Genomic DNA, 25,081 nt, shown 5'->3' on the forward strand with positions numbered 1-25,081 from the left:
TCAAGCAAGATATAGCCCTAGGCATGTCATGTTATATGATCCAGTTTTAAAAAATGTAACATAATTGAAAATAAATGTCATACCTTTCTTAAAGGTATAATCATTGTAAGGGCAGAATGTGATCAGGAAGTGTTATTTATAAACACTGACTCTTTCCAGAAAAACAGGAAGACCTGAAACCTGATTGTCCCCATATCAGTAACAGCCTTAAGTACATTTGCCTCATGGTTTATAAAATCACCTTGAGTATAAAAATGATGCTTTAACTTTTTCAAATGTAATTGTTTGTTTGTTTGTTTGTTTGTTTGTTTGTTTGTTTGTTTATTTTTTTGAAGAACAAAGTGAGTATAGGATTGCATGCTCAGGGGATAAAATAAAAATCTCTGGAATCTCTGAAGTAGTGTACTTTCTGCCTAGGACAATAAGCACATTTTACTCCTCTCTGGAATACTGTTTTTTTTGTTTTTGTTTTTTTGTAACAGCAACAAATTAAACATCAATGTTGTGCTCAAAGCCTTAAATATTGCCTGCTGTTTCACTCCATTTTATTTTTGGCAGTGCAACTTTACACAAAGCGAGCTCTATAAATCCATGGTTTACTAAGTTCGGAGTAAAAGAACTCAGTTGGCCTGCAGGACTGAATGCACCCCAGCCTACTTGTTTCAACAATTTGCTTGTATCATTTGACTAGATAATGCTCAAACCTGACTCTAATAATTACAGTATAGATGGGGTTTTTTTTTTTTTCATTCATTATTCTGTATTTAAAAAAGGGATAGAGTGTTTTCTGGTACAAACTAAATTTATTAAGTCATGATTAAGTCTTAAAATAATATTACAATGGTTAAATTACAGAGGCAAAATACATTTGGTTAGATTTTTTTGCATTGCTAAATGTGACCAAATGCAATAAAACTTGTCATTACCAGCGTCCATGGAAAACCTTAAATTATTAAATTAAAAATAAAGACAAATATTGCAATAATGCATACATTTAGTTAACATTCATTCACTGACAACAAATTGACAGGGCTACAACATATATGCAACCTTCTGCAAGACACAACCATAAGCATAAACAAATAGATTTTTTTCAGACTTACACAGCACAAAGAAGTAGAGATAAACACTGAACATACATAAATATTTACATGCAGAATAATCTACATGCTCTATATGCATAGCGCAGCTGTGCTGTTTTTCCAGCTGCCTGAGCAGTTAGGCAACAGGCTACAGATCATTACATTTGAGCTTTATAAGTTTGCTCTACAGAGGGCAAACTCTGCTTTCTGATAGAGGAAGTTGCGTGGATCCACCATTTTCATTCTGGTTCTGAGCTTCTTCTTCATCCTCCTCATCAGTTTTCTCAAGGTTGCATGTGGTCATAGGCACATGGGCAGCGATGGATGACATCTCTCCCAGGTGACTTTCTGTTTTTGTAATGGGCCCTTTGTCTGAGGTGGGGTTCAAATGGGATGAGTCAATGCTCATGCCATTGCCTTTAAACACCTGAATCAGGCACTTCCTGAACTGAGAAAAGAGAAAAGGCATGAGAATTACCACTGGGCTAAGGAGATGTAAGATCAGGAACAACCTAGAAACATATGTACAAACATAATATAAAAAACTTCAGATATAACTAATTATTAAAAAAGGTCTCCAGGCAGACCATGTCCAAAATTAGGACTAAAGAATTCTATTACCTCTGAAAGTACAGGAACAGAAGGCCAATTGTATTGTTTTTGCTTTACACTGAAGACTGCAGGGATCAGATTACTGGCATTTACTGCTAGTAGTGTAAAACAATTTAAAGCACCAAATTTTAGATCAAATTGCTTGAACCATCTAAATGGAAATTATAATAAATATAACTTTATATTAGGTTGTATATGAAACCCTTTGTTGTGTTGGCTATGTGTATGGATTGGCTGCATTTCTATGTCTAGTACAAACATTATTTAAACAGAATATAATTTAACATTTGCAAAAAAGAGTCAATCAGTTTTTAAAAGGTAATTTATTTATGTAGCTTTTTAATGATTCTATTAAAATGTACAAATTTAGTGCTGTCAAGTGAGGGCTTATACGAGCTGAACATGCTTAGAATAATTCAAATACAGATCTGCCACCACGAGACTTGCCCACATTGGTCTTACTAAGCATGTTTCTGCATTTTAAAACATGCTGAATTTTTAATATACACCAGTTGCTGGTTGAGCCATTGGAGAATTCTCGGCTGATGGGCAAGAGGCAATGCAAAAGCTGAGAAAAACAGCCATAACATGCATAAGCCATAAAAGTGATTCCAGCCTGATTAACAGAAATCAAACACAACGAATAAATGTTAAATAATGATATGATGTATAATATATATGATAGGCCAGTATTCATTGTGTATTCATATGTAAAATTGTTTTGTTATTTAAAGTGTATTGTATAGGATTATACATTTTTTTATTAGAAATGCCTTTACACCTGCTCATTTATCTAATTAGGTGGTTATGCAAAAGATCATGCAGATAGAGGTCTAGAGCTTTAGGTAAAGGTCTTATCAGTCAATAGATAAAAGAAAAGATGAGATCTTTGTGATCTTGCTTGGGGCATGGATATTGGTGCCAGATGTGCTGGTTGAGTATTTTGTAAACTGCTGTTCTCTTGAGATTTTACACACAACATTGTCTAGTGTTTACACTAAATAGTAAATAAGTAAGTGGCAGTTTTATGCAGTGAAAATGCTTTTGTTGAAATAAGGAAAAATAAGACAGATTAGTTTCAGTTAGCAGGAAGAATATATTAACTCGTTATTTCATGATGTGATGGCATACCTGCTTGTTCATAAACACATAAATGATTGGATTGTACACAGCTGCAGTCTTAGCAAAGAAGGCTGGTGCTGCTGCAAGGCGAGGGTCAATATTGATAGATGGATAGGCTGTGACGATGATGGAGACTGCTGCATAAGGTGTCCAGCCAACCATATATGCAATTATCATTACAATGACCATCCGTGCCACAGCCCGGTCTGGTTTCCGTGCATTACCTAATTTCCCATGAGTGTTGGATACCTGAAAGAGCAAAACACATTATTAAATATTTTATATTGGGGTGTACTCTTGTATTGTGTTACAATACAAATTGTAAAGATTTTTCCATTGTCTTAAGAACCCACCTTTCTAAGTTTCTGCATGAGTTTTCCATAGGAAACAATTATTACTCCAAGTGGTAAGATAAAGCAGGTGACAAAGAAGGTGATTATGTAAGTATGGTCATTGTAGTCTCTTGAGTACCTTAATGAAGAGAGCAAAGGCTCAGAACTCTCCACATATTTCCATCTCTGATATAACAATTTCAAGATCCACAGTGCATAGGTTTAACATATTGAGCCAGACCAATCTAACAGTTGTAGCACAGTGGCATGTATAGTTTTTTGTTTTACTTATAAAATGAGAATTAGCTGACAAACAGCTCATGCATGCCATATGTTTGAAGAGCTTATTAAAATGTCATGCAAAATGTATTAGTGTTAACATTTATAAACAGCATTCACAGCTGCTAAACTAAAAAAATATATAATAACTTTAAGTGTAAATTTATCAACTGATTAAAAAACTCTGAAAGCTTTGTGCATAAAGAAACACAGGTTTGTCAATTACATGATAAGAATCAATTACAGTGACTTTAAGTGGAAAACAACAACAAAAAAGGTTATTTTGATGGTCTGAGAGTCAAAAATCATTTAATTTACACTCATAATTAAAAGGAAGAGGTGAGTTCACCAGTTAGGTTCGCAAGTAGTGCCAATCTTGCTGACTGTGTAGCTGTTCCAGCCAAGTACTGGAGGAATAGTACAGATGAACGAGAAAGTCCAGACGAACAAAAGACCCATTGCTGCATGTTTGACACCCAAACGGACATTTTCCAGTGGTCGGCAGATCACAAAGAAACGTTCAAAAGCTAGGATTGCCAAAGACCATAGAGCCACAATCCCTGCAAGGCAAACAAAAGTTTATTACAATTTACACCTAGAAGTCATGCACAATTTAGAAAAGAACAGTTTAGACATTAAGTACTGAACTGAGCTACAGAAAGTAACATAATTATGCAAAATGTTTAAGTAAAATATTAACATTTGTAAGAAGTATTTTTTAACTTTATTCTTACAAAATATATCATATATATATATATATATATATATATATATATATATATATATATATATATATATATATATATATATATATATATATATCTTTCATTTGGAAAGGTAAATGTAGAATTATGTTAATGAAATAACTCCAAAAGCTTATTAAAGGTTGTCCTAAGGGCACTATTAAACATCTAAAAGGTGTTACATTTCACCCCGATTAAAAGAAAATGTACAGTTTAGTTCTTATTCTTATGGTGTTCTTCAGAGTTCCAGGTGTTCTCCTCGGAACAATCCAGAGAAACAAAAGATAAAACACTGAGGGAGTTTAATAAACACTTGACTAAATTTTTTCTCAGGACAAACTTTCTTGATATAAACTATTTGAACTCAATAATGGTACTTTTATTAGATTAGAAAGTGTTAAATCACTTAGATCTTACGTCTTAGATCGTTCCTCTAAAAAAAGATGCTCTAAGTGTTGAGTAGCGTATTTTTTGCACACCTGATATATACATTGTTATAAATATCATATATACTTGTCCTCTGGCTTCCATAATATTTTACAAAAAATACCTCATCCTAATATGTCATATATGTAAATACTCATATAATACAATATATATACTTCTGCACACACTTGTAAATAATTATAACTTTCTTATGCCTCATTATTACTTTTCTCTCCTTTTTTTCTTTAGGTTTTTTTATTCTGTTTTATGTTTAATATTCAATATTGCTGTAGTTCACCTGGAGCCTCATTCATTGTACATACTGTCACTGACATCTGTACATATGACAAATAAAAGTTGTAAATTGAATCTTGAACTTAAAAAAAAACTAGAAAAATCCGGTGCATGGCCACGTTCCTTCAGCACTGTAGCAACTCTGGAATTCAGACTCACCGAAAAAAGTGACGGCGAATCCCTCCAGCACGCACGCCCACCTGCCCAGGAAGAAGTAACCCCGCGCGTTGGTCAGGAAACTGATTGTGCCTCCAACCAGCGACAAGCAGAAGTCAGCCACAGACAAGTTGACAATAATATAATTCAGGGGCTGTCTCAGCTGCTTAAATCTGTACGTTATTATCATGACGGTGGAGTTTTCGGCCAGCGAGAGGGCAGTGACCGCAAACATCAGGCACGCAATAAACGTGTAGTTCCAGGGCGCGACTGACTCGAGCGGACCTGCGAACGGATCCCGAGGCTTCATAAGTACCGGAGTGTCGGTGTAGGAACCGCCGTTAACCACAGACGGGAACCCGTCCAGGCTGGCGAGCGGAGTGGACATCTATGCAAAGTACACGGAGAAATCTTAAAAACTCGATTGGAAGTCTACAGGTGTCTCGGTTTTGCGCAGGACAGAACTTTATTTAGCCAAATGGAAACACTGGATAAAAGTAGCCTACCAAAGTCTTCTAAAGAGGACAAGGATCCGCAAAACAAAAAGAGAAGTAAGTGAAAGACAGGGCTCACAGCATCATCTCCTCCTCACACTCCTCCTGTTTAAGACTCCAGCTCGTGCTTATATAGAAGCTCTGAGCCGCCATATCCACTCTAAACTGTGATAAAATAAATAAATAAATAACTTATAAAACTTGTATGATTGTGTTACAATGTAAACTCTGATATTTTAACTCAACTATGACATGGCAACTTCCTGTTTATACTTTTTCTTCCCTTTCATGTTAAGATTTGTGTATGAAATGATATAATGATATTATTTTTCCTAGTATGTACTCACTTGTCAAATTGTTTTGCATGTCAACACTATTTACTCACTGTTTACATATGTACTGGAAATGTTCCATTGTCTAATGTGATACAAGATGTATATATTGTTGATTTGATTTATTCAATAAAGTCATTTAAAAAAGCAACTTCCTGTGGCTGAGCTGCATTGAAAGTGGATTTGATTGGTATTTCATTATTTATTTTTCACTATTGGTTCAGTATTATCTGTTCACTTCAGATACAGCAAACTTTTTGGTATTGCCATGCTTGTTCACCTGGATTCAAGAACATTTGAAAGCATAAATTATTTTTACTCATGGACTGAAATTTTGCAGCATCCTTGTTTGTCATGGTTATAAATTTACCAATATAGTTTGGCATAAATATTCCACCTAATGGGGTTTACATTTATTTAGTAAATTGGCCAGAATGTTTCTGTAGATATCTGTGCTATATACATCTGTGGCCAGTCAATTGTTATGTTTAACATTTTTAGCACTTTCCCAGAGGTGAATCTTGGTTACAAAACTTGTGTGGCACATTTAAATATTTGTTTGCAAATTCCTATTTAGCCTTTTGATTCTCTCTTCCGATTGCGATACATTCGCCAGGTTAGTAATGTGACGGATTGCTGGTTTTTCTTTACAGTTTCAGAATATTTCTGTCACCTGCTGTTGCTGATCTACTGGCCAGTTAAGTGTTTGCTTGTTAGCACAACAATGGTTTTCCTAATTATTTGACATTTCATATTGTCAAAATTGGTTCAGCCCAAAGTTTGTGCAATGGTTTAAACTGATTTCACCTTTTTTCTCAGATTCAAAAGCTGGATTATTGCAACAAGAAGATGGGTATTTGCAAATTGAAGATTACTTAAACAGGGTATATTTTACATTTTACAACAGGTTATATTCAACACATTTGGATAAAAATATATGGAAATAAAAGCTGAAATTCAGGTTTTCCTTTTGATTTTTAACTTAAGTGTCAGTTTTTAAGGGGCAAAACTTTACTTGACTATCATTTGGAAGGAAAGTAGCCTACCAAAGTCTTCAGAGGAAAAGGAACCATAAAATAAAAGAAGTGAGTGAAGGACAGGGCTCACAGCATCAGCTCCTCCTCATACTCATCCTGTTTAAGGCTTCGGCTTGTGTTTATATAGGAGCTCTGTGCTGCAATTTCCACTCAAAACTGTGATTAAAAAACGTATAAACTTTATATGATTGTGTTATACTGTGAACACTTTTTGATTTTCTTTTTTAAAACTTCCCCATGACATGACAACTTCCTGTGGCTGTGCTGCAGCAAAAATTTATTAGTTCAGTATTTTTATTCTTTGTTGTTCAATATTGGTTCTGTATTTGTTCATTATATGTTTACAAACTTTGTTGATATAATGTCAGATACAACCTTAAACCCTTTTGGTATTGTCATGCATGTGCACCAGGATTTAAGAAAATGTGAAAGCATATTAAATTATTTTTAACTGATGTATTGAAATTTACAGTAGGATGTAGGATCCTTATTGCTCAGTGATATACATTTACCAGAATAGAGTAGCATAATCAATCAAACTAATAGGCTGATTTTGAATGGCAGGAGAAAACCAGTCAACCCAAAGGAAACCTACTCAGACACGGTAAAATGTGGAACCCTATAATCAATAGCCTATCAAGAAACAGCCTGCCAAAGCTTTTATCAATAATCTTTTATCAATAATCTGTATCTTCAATTTTCTCAAGCTGAATATTGACGAAAGAGATGTTCTTCCTGTTGGCACCGAGTCAAATTTGTCAAAATTCAATAGTTTCTCACTTTCTATTTATAACACTTTATTAACCTCATCTTCTAAGGTAAAGAGTCTGTGTGTTTTCCTTGATAGTACAGTATCTTTTGAAAAGCATGTGAACAATATTACTCGGTCTGCATACTTCCATCTTCGGAACATCAGCCGTCTTTATCCGTTTCTTACATCCAATTCCACAGCTACTCTTGTACATGCTCTCATTACCTTGCAAATGACTGATTGTAACTCTGTTCTGTTTGGTTTATTTCACAAACTCCCTCCTAAACTTCAATTTTCCATAACTCAGCTGCCCTTATAATTACTAGAACCTCCGCCATCCAGCATATATTCCCCATTTTTCATCATCCACACTGAATTCCTGTCAACATTTCGAAAAGATTACAAGATTCTGTTTCTTAATTTGAAAGCTCTTCATAATCTTGCACCCTCATACCTCTCTGACATGCTTCATACCTACACCCCAAAGCGCATTCTCAGATCTTCCATATCTATTTTCCTTACTGTACCTTCTGTCTGTTTAGTCACTATGGGGTTTAGGGCATTTAGCTGAGCTGCTGCTCATCTCTGGAATTCTCTTCCACAGTCAATATGTGACTGTCTGATCACTTTTAAATCATGAATCAAAACTCTTCTGTTCAGATTGGCTTTTTCTGATTAATTTTAACAGTTAAATAGCTTTTGTGGTTGTTTGATTTTATGATTTCACTTTGTAGTGTACAGTGTCTTTGAGTGTTTTGAAAGGTGCCTTAAAATAAAATAAAATTATTATTATTATTATTATTATTATTATTATTATTATTATTATTATTATTATTATTACTATTATTTATTTTATTTTTTATTATTGTGTCTTGAGGTGAATGTAGGTTTTTAAGATACTAAAGGTTTTTAATAGGTAGAATATTGTGCTTTTTATCAATTGCATTGATTTTGTTATGCTCTGTTGATTCCTTTAATCAGGCTCACAAGTATAATTAATCTGAGTAGAGTCAGTTATCTCAGAGGATTAATTAAGTATGCTACTAGTACTAGATCTATCTATCTATCTATCTATCTATCTATCTATCTATCTATCTATCTATCTATCTATCTATCTATCTATCTATCTATCTATCTATCTATCTATCTATCTATCTATCTATCTATCTATCAACAGGTAGTCGTCGACTTACGACCACAATTGGGGCCGACAAATCGGTCGTAACACGATTTGGTCATAAGTAGAGTAGGCTATATGTACAGTACTGTGAAATTATGCCGAAAGCTGGTAAAAAAAAAAACATACGCCACAGCTAGCGATTGTGGTCGTAAATGGTCGTAAGTTGCATAGGTTGTAAGTTGTAAGACGACTACCTGTATCTATCTAACTATCTAGCTGGCTAGCTAGCTATACATTAAGGATGTTTCAGATTAAAAGTGGAATATGTTTCCACTTAAATGTGTTAAACAATTTAAAACATAGCATCTTTGCATCTTGGTGATAGAGCACCCAGTCTGTAGGGTAGAGTAAAATTATAGGAACAGTCTTAAAATAAAGTAAATCAGAAGATTTTGTTTGCGTATTTCTAATTCATTTTTGTATTTTTATTTTTTGCTTGCAATGCCAGTCGCTTTCTGTCATAACCAAACTTCTTCATTTTGAGCTTTTTTATGGTTTTTGTTGTTGTCGTTGGTTTCTCTCTTTAGAATCGTCCTCAGGAAATGGATTGGGTTACGGTCTGGTGATTGACTCAATTGATCAGTCTAAATGTTTGTTTGTTTATTGTCATGTTGGCAATGAATTTAGGCTCATTTTCAGCATAATGAAGTTCCTTCTAATTAGGAAGGACAGATTTCTTTGTAAATCGGCAGACAGAAGATTTCTGTAGACATGTGATATAAATCATCAATAAAAACTAGTGAGCATGTTTCAAAAGCAGTCATGCACAGCCTGAGCAGTGACACTGCTTCCACTGATTAAACAGTAAATGGTTATGTTTCATACCATGAGCAGATCTAGAGCTGTAATGATTCCTCGAGTAACTTGAGTAGTTCGATTTAAAAAATCAATTTGCCTTGATGCTTTGTTTAGTCCATTTAACTGAACACGGAGCATTGTGTTTCCCACGGACCATTATTACTGATGCACCAGCCACGAAACTCTGGAGTGCTCTGGACAGGTAACACAGAAGATGCTGCAGAATGGAAAATGGAGAAACTGTGAGAAAACAGTGAGAAATAAGAAGACGATTCAGGCCAAAGAATATGCCAGAAAGTTTGGGATAATTTCAAACTAAAACATAAAGAAAACACTGTATGGTGCTGTTTCCATTTTTTTTAAAGTAATAAAAAAAAAATTTTCAGCTTTTTCGGACACAAGCATACCACATCACGATACTGTGCAAGATTTAATAAATAAGTATATAAGTGAGAATAATTAGAGTTTCATTAAACTAATAGTTCTCTTTAATAAAGGAAAAGTACTTGTTATCCAATTACTTGATTAATCAATGTAATAATTGTTAGAATACTCGATTACTAAAATAATCAACAGCAGCAGACATAAGCAGATCATATTTTTTCACATTTTTATTACGTTGGTAGAGGTGAATCTTGTTTACAGAACTTTTGTGGCTCATCTAATATTTCTTTGCAAATTCCAGTTTGATTCATTCTTTTGATTGTTATACTTCCTCCACTGCCTTGTAGAGGTTAGTAATGTGACTAATTGCTGTTTTCTTCACAGTTCTCACAATACTACTATCACCTGCTGTTGCTGATCCATTGACCAACCTGTTCAATGTTTGCTTGTTAGCCCAACATAGATTTTCTTTCTTATTAAAGACATTTCATATTGTTGAAATTAGCTCAGCTCAAAGCTTGTGCAATGGATCTGATTGATTTCCTCCTTTTTTGTCAGCTTTAAAGGATTAATAGGATTAATTAGAACCACAAAAGGGTTTTCTTTACAATTTCAGTCTCTGTACAGACATTATATTTGCAGAGACTAATACAAGCAAGAGGTGCCATGTTTAACACATTTAGATTAAAATATTAAATAATTAAAGCTGAAATTTTGGTCTTCCTTTTGATCTCAAAACTAAATGTCTTCAAAATGTCTTCAAAATGTCTTTTATGTGTCCTGCTGAGCATGCAAATGTATTTACACAAGACCGCCGTCTTATCAGTCCAGGCCCTACCTAACAGCCTTTAGGCTACAGGTGTCAGATCATCTGTCTGGCCTTCTCTAAGTCTCTGTGCAAACATACGTTTAAAGGATTTCTGTAAAGCTTCTTTTTGACAATATCCATTGTTAAGAGAGGCTATACAAATAAAATGTGAATTAAATTGAATGTGTTCAACTCCCAAATACAATATTTAAAAAAAATGACCAAACAAGGGCAAAATCAAAATAGACTGAACTAATTTCAATCCAATCTAAGATCCAATCAGTATCAAATCATTATTTTCTTGCATATTTTGCAAATAGCATTGATATTTCTAAAATAATTAAAGAACTTGTTTTGGATGTGGTGATTTAATTTGTTTGCTTGATGTCAAGCACTCTTGCATTATCAAATAATAATGCATCTGATCATATATTTAATTTTTCTTTATTACATTTTAAATGTTTAGACATGAAGTAATGTACAGATTATGTGCATATACACTTTGTATGTTTGTTTTCCTGTGAAAACAGGCATCTGTCACCTATGACATACAAATTAGCAAACCTTTTAAGTTTGCTCTGATCTTCTATCAAATATGAAGTCTCAAAGTGTATATACCATGATTATCAGCCAACCTTTTTTCATCACATCAGATTATATACAATCTATAATGGCTCAAGCTTTGAAAATGCATTTTACAAAGGAGGGAAATGTCATTCCATTCCTCTTTTATGAAATGAAGGATTGAAATTTCTTAGCATTCGAACTCCTTATGGCAGAAAGTTTGATGAGCTCAGCTGTTTAGCTTGAAGCTCCCTGGTCCTATGACAGAGGCAGATCACTAGGTATTGGGCAGCCATCCTCACAAGGACAGCATCTGGCCCTGCCCATCTGCCCAGTTTTGCCTCCAGACTTTATTTTTCATCACATTCTCACTCCTTAAGGCCACAGCAGTGATTGTTCATTCATGCTGAATAATCTATAGCCTACTGACAGTAGTTTGAGCATTTGCCAGTTCTCATAAATAAAGCATAGATTATTTGGCAATTTTATACCAGACATATAAATACATTCCATTAGAGAAAGTTACAAAATGAATAATTAATTTTGTCATTAGTGGTGCAACTTATTTAAAACAGATTTTAATGTTTTTACACTGTTGGTTTTTGAAACGTGGTTCAGATTTAAAACTGTCTTTATGATCCTGGTATGACGTTAAGAAGGATATAATTAATATTTTACCAATAAATCCACAGCAGATTAATACTGTGAAGCTAAAACAAGATCCATTTCTGGAAGAACAATATCATAATCAATACAGATAAATCAATGCCTGTTTCAAGTTGTTTTCTTCCATACAAATAAACAATGAGATCGAATATAATCAATATAGTTATACATATATATATATATATATATATATATATATATATATATATATATATATATATATATATATATATACAGTGGGTACGGAAAGTATTCAGACCCCCTTAAATTTTTCACTTTTTGTTATATTGCAGCCATTTGCTAAAATCATTTAAGTTCATTTCTTTTCCTCATGAATGTACACATAGCACCCCATACTGACAGAAAAACACAGAATTGTTGACCTTTTTGCAGATTTATTAAAAAAGAAAAACTGAAATATCACATGGTCCTAAGTATTCAGACCCTTTGCTGTGACACTCATATATTTAACTCAGGTGCTCTCCATTTCTTCTGATCATCCTTAAGATGGTTCTACACCTTCATTTGAGTCCAGAAATTTTTGATTATACTGATTGGACTTGATTAGGAAAGCCACACACCTGTCTATATAAGACCTTACAGATCACAATGCATGTCAGAGCAAATGAGAATCATTAAGGTCAAAGGAACTGCCTGAAGAGCTCAGAGACAGAATTGTGGCAAGGCACAGATCTGGCCAAGGTTACAAAAAAATTTCTGCTGCACTTAAGGTTCCTAAGAGCACAGTGGCCTCCATAATCCTCAAATGGAAGACGTTTGGGACGACCAGAACCCTTCCTAGAGCTGGCCGTCCGGCCAAACTGAGCTATTGGGGGAGAACAGCCTTGGTAAGAGAGGTAAAGAAGAACCCAAAGATCACTGTGGCTGAGCTCCAGAGATGCAGTCGGGAGATGGGAGAAAGTTGTAGAAAGTTAACCATCACTGCAGCCCTTCACCAGTGGGGCTTTATAGCAGAGTGGCCCGACGGAAGCCTTTCCTCAGTGCAGGACACATGAAAACCCGCATGGAGTTCTCCAAGATGGTGAGAAATAAGATTCTCTGGTCTGATGAGACCAAGATAGAACTTTTTGGCCTTAATTCTAAGCGGTATGTGTGGAGAAAACCAGGCACTGCTCATCACCTGTCCAGTACAGTCTCAACAATGAAGCATGGTGGTGGCAGCATCATGCTGTGGGGGTGTTTTTCAGCTGCAGGGACAGGACGACTGGTTGCAATCAAGGGAAAGATGAATGCGGCCAAGCACAGGGATATCCTGGACGAAAACCTTCTCCAGAGTGTTTTGGACCTCAGACTGGGCCGAAGGTTTACCTTCCAACAAGACAATGACCCTAAGCACACAGCTAAAATAACGATGGAGTGGCTTCACAACAACTCCGTGACTGTTCTTGAATGGCCCAGCCAGAGCCCTGACTTAAACCCAATTGAGCATCTCTGGAGAGACCTAAAAATAGCTGTCCACCAACGTTTACCGTCCAACCTGACAGAACTGGAGAGGATCTGCAAGGAGGAATGGCAGAGGATCCCTGAATCCAGGTGTGAAAAACTTGTTGCATCTTTCCCAAAAAGACTCATGGCTGTATTAGATCAAAAGGGGGCTTCTACTAAATACTGAGCAAAGGGTCTGAATAATTAGGACCATGTGATATTTTAGTTTTTCTTTTTTAATAAATCTGCAACAGTGTCAACAATTCTGTGTTTTTCTGTCAATATAGGGTGCTATGTGTACATTAATGAGAAAAAGAAATGAACTTAAATGATTTTAGCAAATGGCTGCAAAATAAAAAAGAGTGAAAAATTTAAGGGGGTCTGAATACTTTCCGTACCCACTGTATATATATATATATATATATATATATATATATATATATATATATATATATATATATATATATATATATATATATATATATATATATATATATATATATAATAAAAGCACAGCATATAGAGTTCCATACATAGATTTAGCTCAGTAAGTAATGTAATGCAGCACATTATAATACAATAAATATAATGGATAATGAAGAACATTAATAACATATGTAAAAATAAACATATAATGTGTTTTATTACTTGTCAAGACTTAAATTGGTGTATTGTTTAATTTTACAGCCATTTACAACTGACATTATATTTGTCACTTAAAAGTAATTTAAGGAAATTATAGGTGTCAAAGTTACAAACCTGTACAAACATGTTTTTAAAAATACATCGACTATATTGGCAGGCAAACTGATGTTTAGGCTTTTATGTATCTGACCTAGCTTTGATTTTACTGAAACTATTTTTCTTCCTCCAAGGCTGCATCTACAGTACAACTGATATATGCAGAACTGTAGGAATTGATTACATCCATCTTCGAGACAGAAGAACAGAGAACCTTGAATTTTCTTTATAAATAGAGGGCGCCAGAGAGCTTATCTATAAGGTCTTCGTTTTATACGAACACTAGTATAACAAGGTAGTCTGACATGTGGTGGTACTGTATTAGTAAAAAGAAAATGTGTTGAAAAAAATTGCTCAATGGCCCCATAGGGAAATCAGCACACAGAAATATGTGTGTAGTCTATTTTTTTTTATTTAATTTTTTTTTACAAAGGAAACAAACTATTCACCTTATATGATATTTTACACGACACTTTTTATTCGTTTTCAGTCTTGTAAGACTTTGGTGACATACTGCCCCCAAGTGGCCGAATGTGTCTCTGAGCATCCACGTCGACAAGGGTTCTCAAGTTTTAGTTCTGCATTAACTAAGCAGAGTTTTGATGTTTTTACTTTGCTTAAATGCATGCTTCAGCAAATATTTAGCTGTTTATTTTTTTACCATAAATACTGTCACATTTAAATAAAAAGTTATGGCCAGTTAGGAATCACTTTTATGCAACAATAACATTACAATGTACACACACCAATCCATATCACAATTCAATAAACACTTGTACAGTTATAAATTGAAGTTAAAATAAATCAAAACATTCACCCAAACATAAATATGGAAAGCAAGCATAATCAAGAGCCCAATTACTTAATGCTGATGTATTTATATATTTCTGCATAAGCAGTGTTTATAAATTGATCTATAAATGTAACTTAAAATACTAATTTCACTTGTTTTATATTTGTACCAAAGATGAGCAACTAAGACAATAAATACAAATACAATACAAGAGATTATTTCATTATGACCAGAAGGCCATCCAGGTTTAAAACATTCTTTTATGCGTTGTTAGCCAAGCATGCATGTACGCTTCCCCTTTTTAAAATAAGAACAGCGTCTCCTGCAGAGCCTCTTCACATATGAAAAGGCATTTCCTCAGAATACAAAGCATATGTCAATTCAGAACATTTAGTCACATTTCAGATAATTGTATGTATTTAAGACTGGTTTCATGTTTTTTTTTTTGCAAAAAAAACCCTAATATTACAAACACTGTCCACTGTGTAAACAGTAATTTTGTGTATTTTTTAAGTTTTAAGTTTTCATGCTGCCAAACTGTTGCTGTGCATAGGTCTACTGATGAATGGTGAATTCATGTTTCATGTTTATTTCTTACATTAATATACTGCCAATATTTTTTCTTTCTTGACATAATTTGTATGCAGAGAGACCTGTGAGCTATCGAGATAAATCTGAAAACAGCTTACAGTTATATTTATGGTATTTGGCAGACACCCTTTACCATAGTGACTTTTAACTGAGCAGTTAAGGGTTAAGGGCCTTGCTAAAGGTCCCATCATGTTCATTAACTGCCTTTAATCTTAAATATATATGTAAAAAACAAGTGACTATGGATAATGAGAGTTAATTGTTTGAGAGTATTCGATAAAGAAGGAGTAAGAAAGCTTTGCTTTTGATGTTTAGTGTAATTTAATTACCTGTTGTGAATTATTCTGCAAACATTAGGGTTATACAAAAGACTTTGTTATTTAAGTCAGAATTAATATAAATATAGGAGGAGAGTATAAGTGTTTATCTGGTGATAAAGGTTACTGAAAGCCGTTTCTTTTATCGGGTCATGTCATCAGTAAATGGAGCGCTGATCAAGTCTTGAATGTTTTCATCATCTAAAATATAGAGGAAGCAAAAACAAATGAAAAAAATAAATAAACTCAAAGGTTGCAGAAACACACCTTTTTACATGGCAAAATAGTTAAGAAAGCAATCTTACCTTTCATCCGTAAATACATAAACATTTTCATGAGTGCATGGAGATATGACTCATCTGCTACAGATCCTAAAAAAGAATACAGTATTAAAATGCAGGTATTAAACAAATGCACTCTTTGTGCAAAAAAGGAAAAAGGTCAAATGTAATTCTCTTGAAGCTTTTTGTTGTGTTTGTGGTTTACTTTAGTATCCTGAGTATTTCCTTATCATAAAGTGCTTCCAGGTAAGAATCCTTTTAGAAAGGGATTACAACATTTGCCCTTTTTCTTAAAGTGTAATCAGGCAATATAGCTTTCTAACATAAAGCATATTTAATCTTTAAAACTAATTGCTCACACTAATATATATAATGAGTGCATTCTACAAATGTTCATGAAGGTAATATTCTTACTATATGAAGGCTGATGTGTTGGCAGGATCGACTCCTCTGTGCTTTCCCGCTTGCCCACACTGGCTCCATGTCGTACAGTGAGTGTTCTGTGTGCATCTGGATGTGATGATTTAGGCAAATTAAGTGCTAGTTAACAAATAGGCAATGTATAAATGTACATGCAAAAAAAATAGCTAAAAAATCACATTAAAGTTTGTACATTGACTTACAAGGTCCAAGGAGATATCCAGCACTATTTAATGTCCATCCCCTTTTCTCTAAACCCTGAAAATGTATATACATTTGAGCACAAAGTTATGAAAGCTTTGTGTTTGTACTATTTGATAATACTAAAGGTTTTTAAGGAAATTGTAAAAAAAAAAAACAGTACCCTAAGGGTCATCCCATGGGTCCTTGACAGTTGAGGGGACAGGATACACAAAGAGACACAAAACAATATAATGCTAATCTGCATCTGCAGAAGAAAATACAGCAGTAAATTCGTAAGTTAAAGTTCATATAACTATAAAGTGCATAGCTTTTATTTTAATGAAGAATTGTATTATTTTAAATATTTTAATTAAATAAATGTGTATTCTGCTATATGCTGAAATAAATATCAGATAAATAATCAGTATTGATCAATTTAAATGATTAGTTCTAATTGTTTTTTTTTTTTCTACAGTAAGCTACAGTTATTATACAAGGTCCTATTAATGAAGAGAAAAAGAATACGATTGACTCTTAATAAAACAAGAATTCAGGATGTTTTGATAGAACAGATAAATACCAAAATGACAGCAGTATTTACATTTACAACATACAACATACATATCGTTCTCTATTGCTTAGTCTATATTAACTTTGAAATCATTAATAATGATAATAATCAGTAAGCTACTAAATAAAAAGTAAAAAGCAGTATTATGCTGGCACGTTTACCCTTTAAACGACAACTAAATAAAAAAAAAAATCATTTGTATCAATATATCATTAAAATAACACCAGAGACCATGCTTACCTTTCAAAAGCTCAACTTGCATTCAATAAAAATGTCACAATTAGAATCCTGGAAACAAGACAAGTGATGTGAAGTGACAGTGAATCTCACAGTGTGGGAACTTTTGAATTATGTGTTCAATTAATATTAAAGCAAATACATTTTGTTGTGCATCAGAAAATGTATTTATGGTGCACTTGCATGTATGAGTGTGGGAAAGCAAATGTCTGTCTTTTATATAGCCTGGGACAAGTAGCACATTATCATAATGAAACTCTATTAGTATGGATTTCATTTATCTTAATTGGTGGTGTTATTACAGGGACTGGGGTGTGAGGGTGGAGGGGTAGTGATGTGACAAAATTAATCTTTCACACAGTGAAAGGGAGCGATAAATAGAGGAAGAGTGAATAAACAAGAGAGAGCTTGATAACTCATAACTCAGAGGTATTCAAAATGAGAGACCTAAAACTTAACAAGCTCTAAAAAACAATAATGAAAATCATTTTTAAATAGAAGTATTTAGTTAAACTGTGATTAAAGTGTATTCTGAGATGAAAAAGAGATATGATATGTTTAGATAAATAACTATATAGGAACATTTCTTGAATAAATGTAATAGTTGGGAATAAATGTGAATCTATTCTTATGTATAACAACAACTAATTAAAGCAAGGTTCAATAATGTGTTCCAAATACATGAGTCTTCACTGTAATTTTTAGACACCACTGAGCCTCCCACCTCCACCTAATACACTCATGCAGCGCAAACAAATTCCATTTCATTTCATGATGCTGTTCTCTCCCTAATGGCTGCACTTTGCCCTAGGTATAATTGCTGCACCTCCTGCTCCCTACGATCCATTAGCAAAGGGACCCTAGAACACTTCACATAATTACCGGTCACTAATTATGTGGCACAGAGCTTTAGCAGTACCGTAAAAGGGGCTTCACCACACTGTTCATATGTCCTTTTCCATCATCTATTCTCTCATGAGAGCATCACTTTTGACCTTTTGTAAGCTCACATTGCAAGCTCTCATTTGTACCTGTATTTTTTACTGCATACTGTACATGTGATTCACCTGGTGCATAATTATCTCTGCAGCTCCTGAGAATATTGTGATCATGTGCCAAGCACAAACTGAAATCAAGAGCAGGTAAATGAGAAGAAAAAGATCTGGTCTCTTACTATAAATTTCACACCAAACATAGCATGGGGGTTCTCCTGTTACTGTCAGACTCATGTGTAATAGTAGTGGCATGAGTAAAACTTCAAAACATCAAAATTGAGACAATTAAAATAAACCATAAATAACAAGTGACGATGTGCATTGTGTAAAACAAGTGCTATTTTCCCACACTGTTAAAGGATGTTTGAGCAAGCCTGATATTGATGTTTAATGACAAACAATAATTTTCCACATTATGTGCCACTGATGTTTGATGATGTGTGATACTGATGTTCTTGTTTGTTTACTGAAGGTTTTTTTTATGCATACACTCTGACATTTTCCATAAATCTTGTCATAGTTGCCTAAATGCTAAATCTGTATCTGTAAAGCAAAGGCCCAGACCATTTTTAACAACATACTTTCAAATAGTATAAATAACTAGAATTAATATGGTTAAAAAATTATGGTTCCCATGCTTTTTTTGGCACAAAGAAACAATTACATGTTATAATGGAATGGTATAATTACACCATTACAACTGTCTATGTAGGGTACTAAGTTCTTGTGCTCAAAATAATAATGGAAAGCAGACAATTATTAAAATGTAGAAAATGCAGATGCTTTTATGTACCAACAAAAGAGCGGAGCCCTGAACCAGGAATTCAGGATTGATGTATAATACAGACATACAGTACATATACATAAGCATAGAGAGATATATATATGGAGAAATACAAAGAGTGGTGATGATTTTTTAACAGTTTGTAAAAAACCAAAATTATCCAGTTTTTAAAATTGTCTCATTTTGTAGCATGCTTTAACTGTTTTGTTTATTTCTGACAGCTGCCTTCAGATGTTTTAAATAAGTAGCTACAGTGAATTTGATAATATACATAACTATTTTCATAACCAACAAGTGTCAATTCAAGATAAATATTAAAAGGTTGGTCTTAGATGTGAGTCGAGGACAGTGAAATCAGCCCAGACAGGGAGTGGGTTTATTCAATTCCCACAGTCTAAAAGCTCTACTTTATGTAGGTCTGTTAGACACAGACATGCTTTTCTACCTGTCTCTAGTAAAATTACACTGTAACACAGGCCTTGTAAATGTAAAAAAAATAGAACAGATGTTAGTGGTAGGAAGAAGAGGTACAGTGAGTACACCCCACACATTTCACAATATATTTTAGAGTAGTCAATGTGCAGCTTGGATAGCAGTACATATTTACATGTCCTCAACATACAGAAATTATTGTCTAAATAACTGGAACCAAAAGTGAGTGCACCCTATGTGAGACCAGTTGTACATCATTTAAAAATGCAAAGTCACATGTCCTATTCTTCATGTTCATGGATTTGTCAGCTTGACAGGATCATACAAATTTGTGTATCTTGTATTAGAGCAGTTAAAAATTGAGTACAATTCTCAAACTGCATAATTTGCATAGCCGCCGTCCCAAAAGGAAGCCTCTTCTGAAGCTGGTTTACAAGAAACCCACAAACAGTTTGCTGAAGACAATCTGTCTAAGAGTATAAGTTATTAGATGAGGAGTACCAAGAAAATTTTGTCTTGACTACAGTTAAACATGGTGGTGGTAGCAATTCACTGTGGGAAACAACCTTCCAATTAAAAGTACAAATTTTTAACCACAGAGCTACCAATTCCTTTCAACATGTCTCACATGCTTACACCCACACACTTGTGATTATATTAGGTGAGCCAGTGGCCAGACACACAGATGATATTTGTAACACTGGGCACATGACTTCAAGTAGAATTCATGACAATTCCTATATATATATATATATATATATATATATATATATATATATATATATATATATATATATATATATATATATATATATATATATATATATATATATATATACCCTTAGCAGCAATAACTGCAATCGAACGTTTGTGATAACTTGCAAAGAGTCTGTTTCCGCACTGTGGAGGAATTGTGGTCCACTCATCTATGCAAATATGTTGTAATTCAGGCATATTGGCGGGTTTTTGAGCATGAACCACCTTTTTAAGGTCATGCCACAGCATCTTAATAGGATTCAGGTCAGGACTTTGACTAGGGCACTTCAAAGTCTTTATTTTGGTTTTCTTCAGAAATTCAGAGGTGGACTTGCTGGTGTGTTATCGCTTCAGCTTGAGGTCACAAATTGATGGCTGGACATTCTCCTTCGGGATTTTTTGGTAAACAGCAGAATTCATGGTTCAATTTATTACAGCAAGTCTTCCATTTCCTGAAGCAGCAAAACAGCCCCAGACCATCACACTACCACCACTATATTTTACTGTTCTTTTTCTGAAATGTGGTGTTACTTTTACGCCAGACGTAATGGGACACACACCTTCCAAAAAGTTTAACTTTTGTCTCGTCGGTCCACAGAGTATTTTCCCAAAAGTCTTGGGGATCATCAAAATGTTTTCTGGCAAAACTGAGATGAGCCTTTATGTTCTTTTTGCTCAGCAGCGGTTTTCATCTTTGAACTTTGCCTTGCAGACCATTTTTGCGCAGTCTCCTACTTATGGTGGAATCATGAACACTGACCTTAACTGAGGCAAGTGAGGCCTGCAGTTCTGTGGATGTTGTTATGGGGTCTTTTGTGACCTCTTGGATGAGTTGTCGCTGTGCTCTTAGGGTAATTTCGGTCGGCCGGCCACTCCTGGGAAGGTTCTCCACTGTTCCATGTGTTTGCCATTTGTGAATTATGGATCTTACTGTGGTTCGTTGGAGTTCCAAAGCTTTAGAAATAACTTTATAACCTTTTCCAGACTGATAAATCTCAGTTACTTTCTTTCTCAATTGTTTCTGAATTTCTTTGGATCTCGACATGATATCTAGCTTTTCAGGATCTTTTGGTTTACTTCACTTTGTCAGGCAGGTCCTATTTAAGAGATTTCTTGATTGTGAACAGGAGTGGCAGTAATCAGGCCTGGGTGTGGCAAGAGAAATTAAACTTAGGTGTGATAAACCACAGTTTTAACAGGGGGGCAAACACTTTTTTACACAGTGCCATTGCGGCAGCGGGGGCGGGGGGGAGCAGGTAGACACAGGAATGACTCACCTGTAGGGAATTCTGACTAATGAGTGTTCTCTCTCTTGCATTTAAGAAGGAGCGTGAGGATGTGTGTGGGTGTGTGTGTGTGCCAGAGAACGGCTGACTGAGGCACTGAGCACCGAGTGAACGTAAAAAGAAAAAGATTTTGTTGATTCCGAACCTGTCCTGTTGTGGCATTCCTTTACCCGTACCATACGCTCTCCTACAGCCATGTAGTTTTAGATTGTTTTCCCTCAATAATAAAAACCTTCATTTAAAAACTGCATGTTGTGTTCACTTGTGTTTTGTGTTATCTTTTACTAATATTTAAAATAGTTCGATGATCTGAAACATTGAAGTGTGACAAAAATAAATAAATAAATAAATAAATAAATAAATAAATAAATAAATAAATAAGAAACACTTTTTCACACCACTGTATATATACAGTATACACACACACACACACACACACACACACACACACACACACACACACACACACACACACACACACACACTTTATTGTGCTTATAGTCAATAATAGTTTATGTAGTGTAATGTACTAATTAAATGTCAGTCAAACACTCATTAGTAGTTATAGTTAATGTTAGATAGTTAATGCCCTTATATTTGTTTTAAAACAATGTAGATAAACATTATTTTGTATAAAGATGATGAACCCAGTTACCATAAAGTGCCATGTTAAAAACATATTACACGTATTCATCAAACTTCCAGCTTTCAGTTCCTTCTTTAAAAATGGCAGAGGGTTATGTTTTATTTATGAAACTGAGTGTTCACAAACCAGTCACAGCACAGGTGCTTTGCATGCAATGCTGAAAGTCACTCTACAGTGTATCAGTGTATTCAAAGCATCTTTTACATGGTCTGATACAAGGTTGTCATATTTCACTCTGACACTGTGTTTTCTTTTTGACTGGGGAAAATATATATGCATGAGGTAAGTCATAGTTATTTATTACCTACTTTAAGTGATGTAACTAGTGATATCAATCAATGTCCCAAACCTCTATTAGTATATGGATACGATCTGACTGATAATCTGATCATTTTAATGAATGTATATTTATCAGGTTGATTTTCTATTTATTTTGTTTAAGAGAGAGAGAAAGAGAGAGAGAGAGAGAGAGAGAGAGAGAGAGAGAGAGAGAGAGAGAGAGAGAGAGAGAAAGAAAGAAAGAAAGAAAGAAAGAAAGAAAGAAAGAATGAAAGAATGAAAGAGTGAGACTATTATATTTATTCATATTTTAAAATATCAATGTGTACAGTTGTTTTGTATGTTCATCATGCTAAAGTGACGTTATTGTTGTCTACCCACGTCTTTGTCAGTGCATGAATAGTTAAAGGCCTTACTGTGAAAGATGATAGGATCTGTTTCCTTCATCTAGTTACAGTAATTTGAGAACAGATCAGGCAAAGCATGGGTGTGAGCTGTTTTGCACTGCTTTGGCATGAAACTCATCAGCCATACACAGTAACATGCAAATGAATGATGAACATTTTACAAAATCTCTAGACCATATCATCAGAATGACTCTGAACACAACATTCTGTTATTTTAAGCCAAACTGTTTACACATTACAACAAAACTAGTTTCTCTTAAATCATGTTTAGAAACTAATTGATTTTGACTAACTGATTTTTGTTTCATTTGGATTTGGGAAATTAACAGATGTTTTGTTTCATTACTGACAAGTGACTATTTCCATGCAGATATGGCATCTGAGTGCTGCCTTAGTGTCACCAAGTACTTCCTGTTTCTTTTCAACCTAATTTTTTTTGTAAGTTTTTTATATGTATATATATATTTACAAATTATCTTTATAATATAGTTAAACACTTTAAACAGACACCATATCTGAAATGTAAAAATAAAAATGAACTATGGTATGTTTTACATGTTAAGTGTATAATTTTTAATCATTTATTATAATCAAGAAAAATATAAAAAATATTTCACTCTTTATTTAAAGGTAACAGTGTGTAAATGTTTGTCATCACATGTATATAATTTGTAATTTCACTTATAGTTCTTGGGACTGTCCCTCTTGGGCTTGGGAATCTGGATAATATGTTCAGATTTTCCAAGTGAGTATTACCCTTCTAGCTTTCCATAATATAAAAATAAGTAATAATGGGATCATTAGCTAGTTAAATACATTCCAAGCTTTCCATATCTATTGTCAAAGAAAAAAATTATTAAAATGTCATTTACTATAATAAGATTAACATTATCTCAGATGCCATAAAAATGTAATGTGCCTGCCTTCTCCATGTGCATTCACAGTACCCATCCCTTCCTACCTACCCCTGTCACACTTGTCCTATCTGCTGGTCATCAGTGGCTCTGTCACCTTCTTATTGGGCTTCTTTGGGAGTCTTGGTGCTCTGAAGGAGGTCAAATGCATGCTGGCAATTGTGAGTTTATTAATTCGTTGTTTGAAAATGTCCATCTTGAAATTATATCTCAGTCCAACCTCCTTGAAGGATAATACAGATGTCACTTTGAATCAATACAGTGCTATTCTGCTTTGTTTAACAAATATTTAGTACATAAATAGCTTGGGTTTTTCTGCAGTACTTTATCCTGCTCACCATGCTTCTGGCTGCACAGACAATTGGTACGGTTTTGCTTTTCACACAGAGAAGTGCGGTAAGTCAAGCATGGAAAGGACACACACCCTGTTACATCCTGTCACTTTTTTCTTTGTCTAGTTACTGGAGAGGTGGGGGTGGGAGTGAAAGGATGAGTTTCTTTGCAGTATGTAAATGTTTGCAGTATGTAAATGTATAGTGTCTTTATTATCCATTAATATTTAATGTTAAGTAATACACAAGCCAGCTGTACACTTATGAAAACCAAAGTTTAATGAAAAAACATTTTCATTTAATCTCAGTTTGAAACTTCTCTGGGAAATCATGTTACTGACATTATGAAGCAGCCCAAATCAAATCTACATACATCTCTAGAGTTTTTTCAATACGAGGTAATGCCCAAGTCACCCACAACAAAGCACAGACCACCTAGCATTTTCATTGTATATATGTGCTGTCATAAATGTACATATCTTGCTTCTCTTGAGTAGTTTGCATATATTTAATACCAAAAATATTAATATAACATGAATTTTTGTTTATCAAGGCAAAGTGCTGTGGCTGGAACGGGAAATATGACTGGACCAATATCCCATGCTCCTGT

The 25,081-nt window shown here is 34.2% G+C and overlaps 3 protein-coding genes across 8 annotated transcripts in view; 1 reads left to right on the plus strand and 2 right to left on the minus strand.

Moving 5' to 3' along the window:
- Positions 1 to 783: 783 nt before the first annotated feature.
- valopb (vertebrate ancient long opsin b) lies at positions 784 to 5,684 on the minus strand. Of its 3 annotated transcripts, XM_083557701.1 has the most exons (6): positions 5,553 to 5,684; positions 5,050 to 5,434; positions 3,777 to 3,987; positions 3,170 to 3,287; positions 2,826 to 3,065; positions 784 to 1,530 (listed from the first exon to the last, which is right to left on the minus strand). In XM_083557701.1, the coding sequence occupies exons 2-6, from the start codon at positions 5,432 to 5,434 to the stop codon at positions 1,267 to 1,269; spliced, it is 1,218 nt and encodes a 405-aa protein (XP_083413827.1). In that variant the 5' UTR covers positions 5,553 to 5,684; the 3' UTR covers positions 784 to 1,266. The 3 variants fall into 3 exon arrangements, with proteins under 3 accessions (XP_083413827.1, XP_083413826.1, XP_083413828.1); XM_083557700.1 differs by having other exon boundaries at positions 5,050 to 5,684; XM_083557702.1 differs by having other exon boundaries at positions 1,389 to 1,525; positions 5,050 to 5,684.
- A 9,588-nt stretch (positions 5,685 to 15,272) lies between these two features.
- On the minus strand, positions 15,273 to 17,683 carry gall (galanin-like). The gene is made up of 6 exons (XM_083557272.1): positions 17,644 to 17,683; positions 17,014 to 17,097; positions 16,853 to 16,907; positions 16,644 to 16,739; positions 16,254 to 16,319; positions 15,273 to 16,149 (listed from the first exon to the last, which is right to left on the minus strand). Exons 2-6 carry the CDS (start codon positions 17,095 to 17,097, stop codon positions 16,091 to 16,093), a joined length of 360 nt encoding a protein of 119 aa, XP_083413398.1. The 5' UTR covers positions 17,644 to 17,683; the 3' UTR covers positions 15,273 to 16,090.
- A 4,984-nt stretch (positions 17,684 to 22,667) lies between these two features.
- cd37 (CD37 molecule) overlaps positions 22,668 to 25,081 on the plus strand; it is a 7,810-nt gene continuing 5,396 nt past the window's right edge. For 3 of the 4 annotated variants that reach the window (XM_083557338.1, XM_083557339.1, XM_083557340.1), the window contains exons 1-7: positions 22,668 to 22,821; positions 23,596 to 23,663; positions 23,913 to 23,970; positions 24,170 to 24,300; positions 24,461 to 24,535; positions 24,780 to 24,869; positions 25,025 to 25,081. The exon at positions 25,025 to 25,081 is cut by the window's right edge and continues 126 nt beyond it. In XM_083557338.1, the coding sequence (XP_083413464.1) occupies positions 23,598 to 23,663; positions 23,913 to 23,970; positions 24,170 to 24,300; positions 24,461 to 24,535; positions 24,780 to 24,869; positions 25,025 to 25,081 (477 nt within the window). In that variant the 5' untranslated portion in view covers positions 22,668 to 22,821; positions 23,596 to 23,597. The remainder of the gene's footprint in view (positions 22,822 to 23,595; positions 23,664 to 23,912; positions 23,971 to 24,169; positions 24,301 to 24,460; positions 24,536 to 24,779; positions 24,870 to 25,024) is intronic. The other variant, XM_083557341.1, reaches the window with a different exon arrangement.

The sequence above is a fragment of the Silurus aristotelis genome (genome assembly GCF_946808225.1).
Source record: "Silurus aristotelis genome assembly, chromosome: 12".
NCBI classification, from domain to species: Eukaryota; Metazoa; Chordata; class Actinopteri; order Siluriformes; family Siluridae; genus Silurus; species Silurus aristotelis.

Coding starts and splice junctions, on each gene's coding strand:
- valopb (XM_083557701.1), bottom strand. CDS start 5,434: ATGTCCACTCCGCTCGCCAGCCTGGACGGGTTCCCGTCTGTGGTTAAC. Junction 3,288..3,776: donor ACTACTTGCGAACCTAACTG/GTGAACTCACCT, acceptor CTCTTCATTAAG/GTACTCAAGAGACTACAATG. Junction 1,531..2,825: donor ATGTGTTTATGAACAAGCAG/GTATGCCATCAC, acceptor CTCTTTTCTCAG/TTCAGGAAGTGCCTGATTCA.
- gall (XM_083557272.1), bottom strand. CDS start 17,097: ATGCAGATTAGCATTATATTGTTTTGTGTCTCTTTGTGTATCCTGTCC. Junction 16,320..16,643: donor AACACATCAGCCTTCATATA/GTAAGAATATTA, acceptor ATTCTTTTTTAG/GATCTGTAGCAGATGAGTCA. Junction 16,150..16,253: donor TATGTATTTACGGATGAAAG/GTAAGATTGCTT, acceptor TCTATATTTTAG/ATGATGAAAACATTCAAGAC.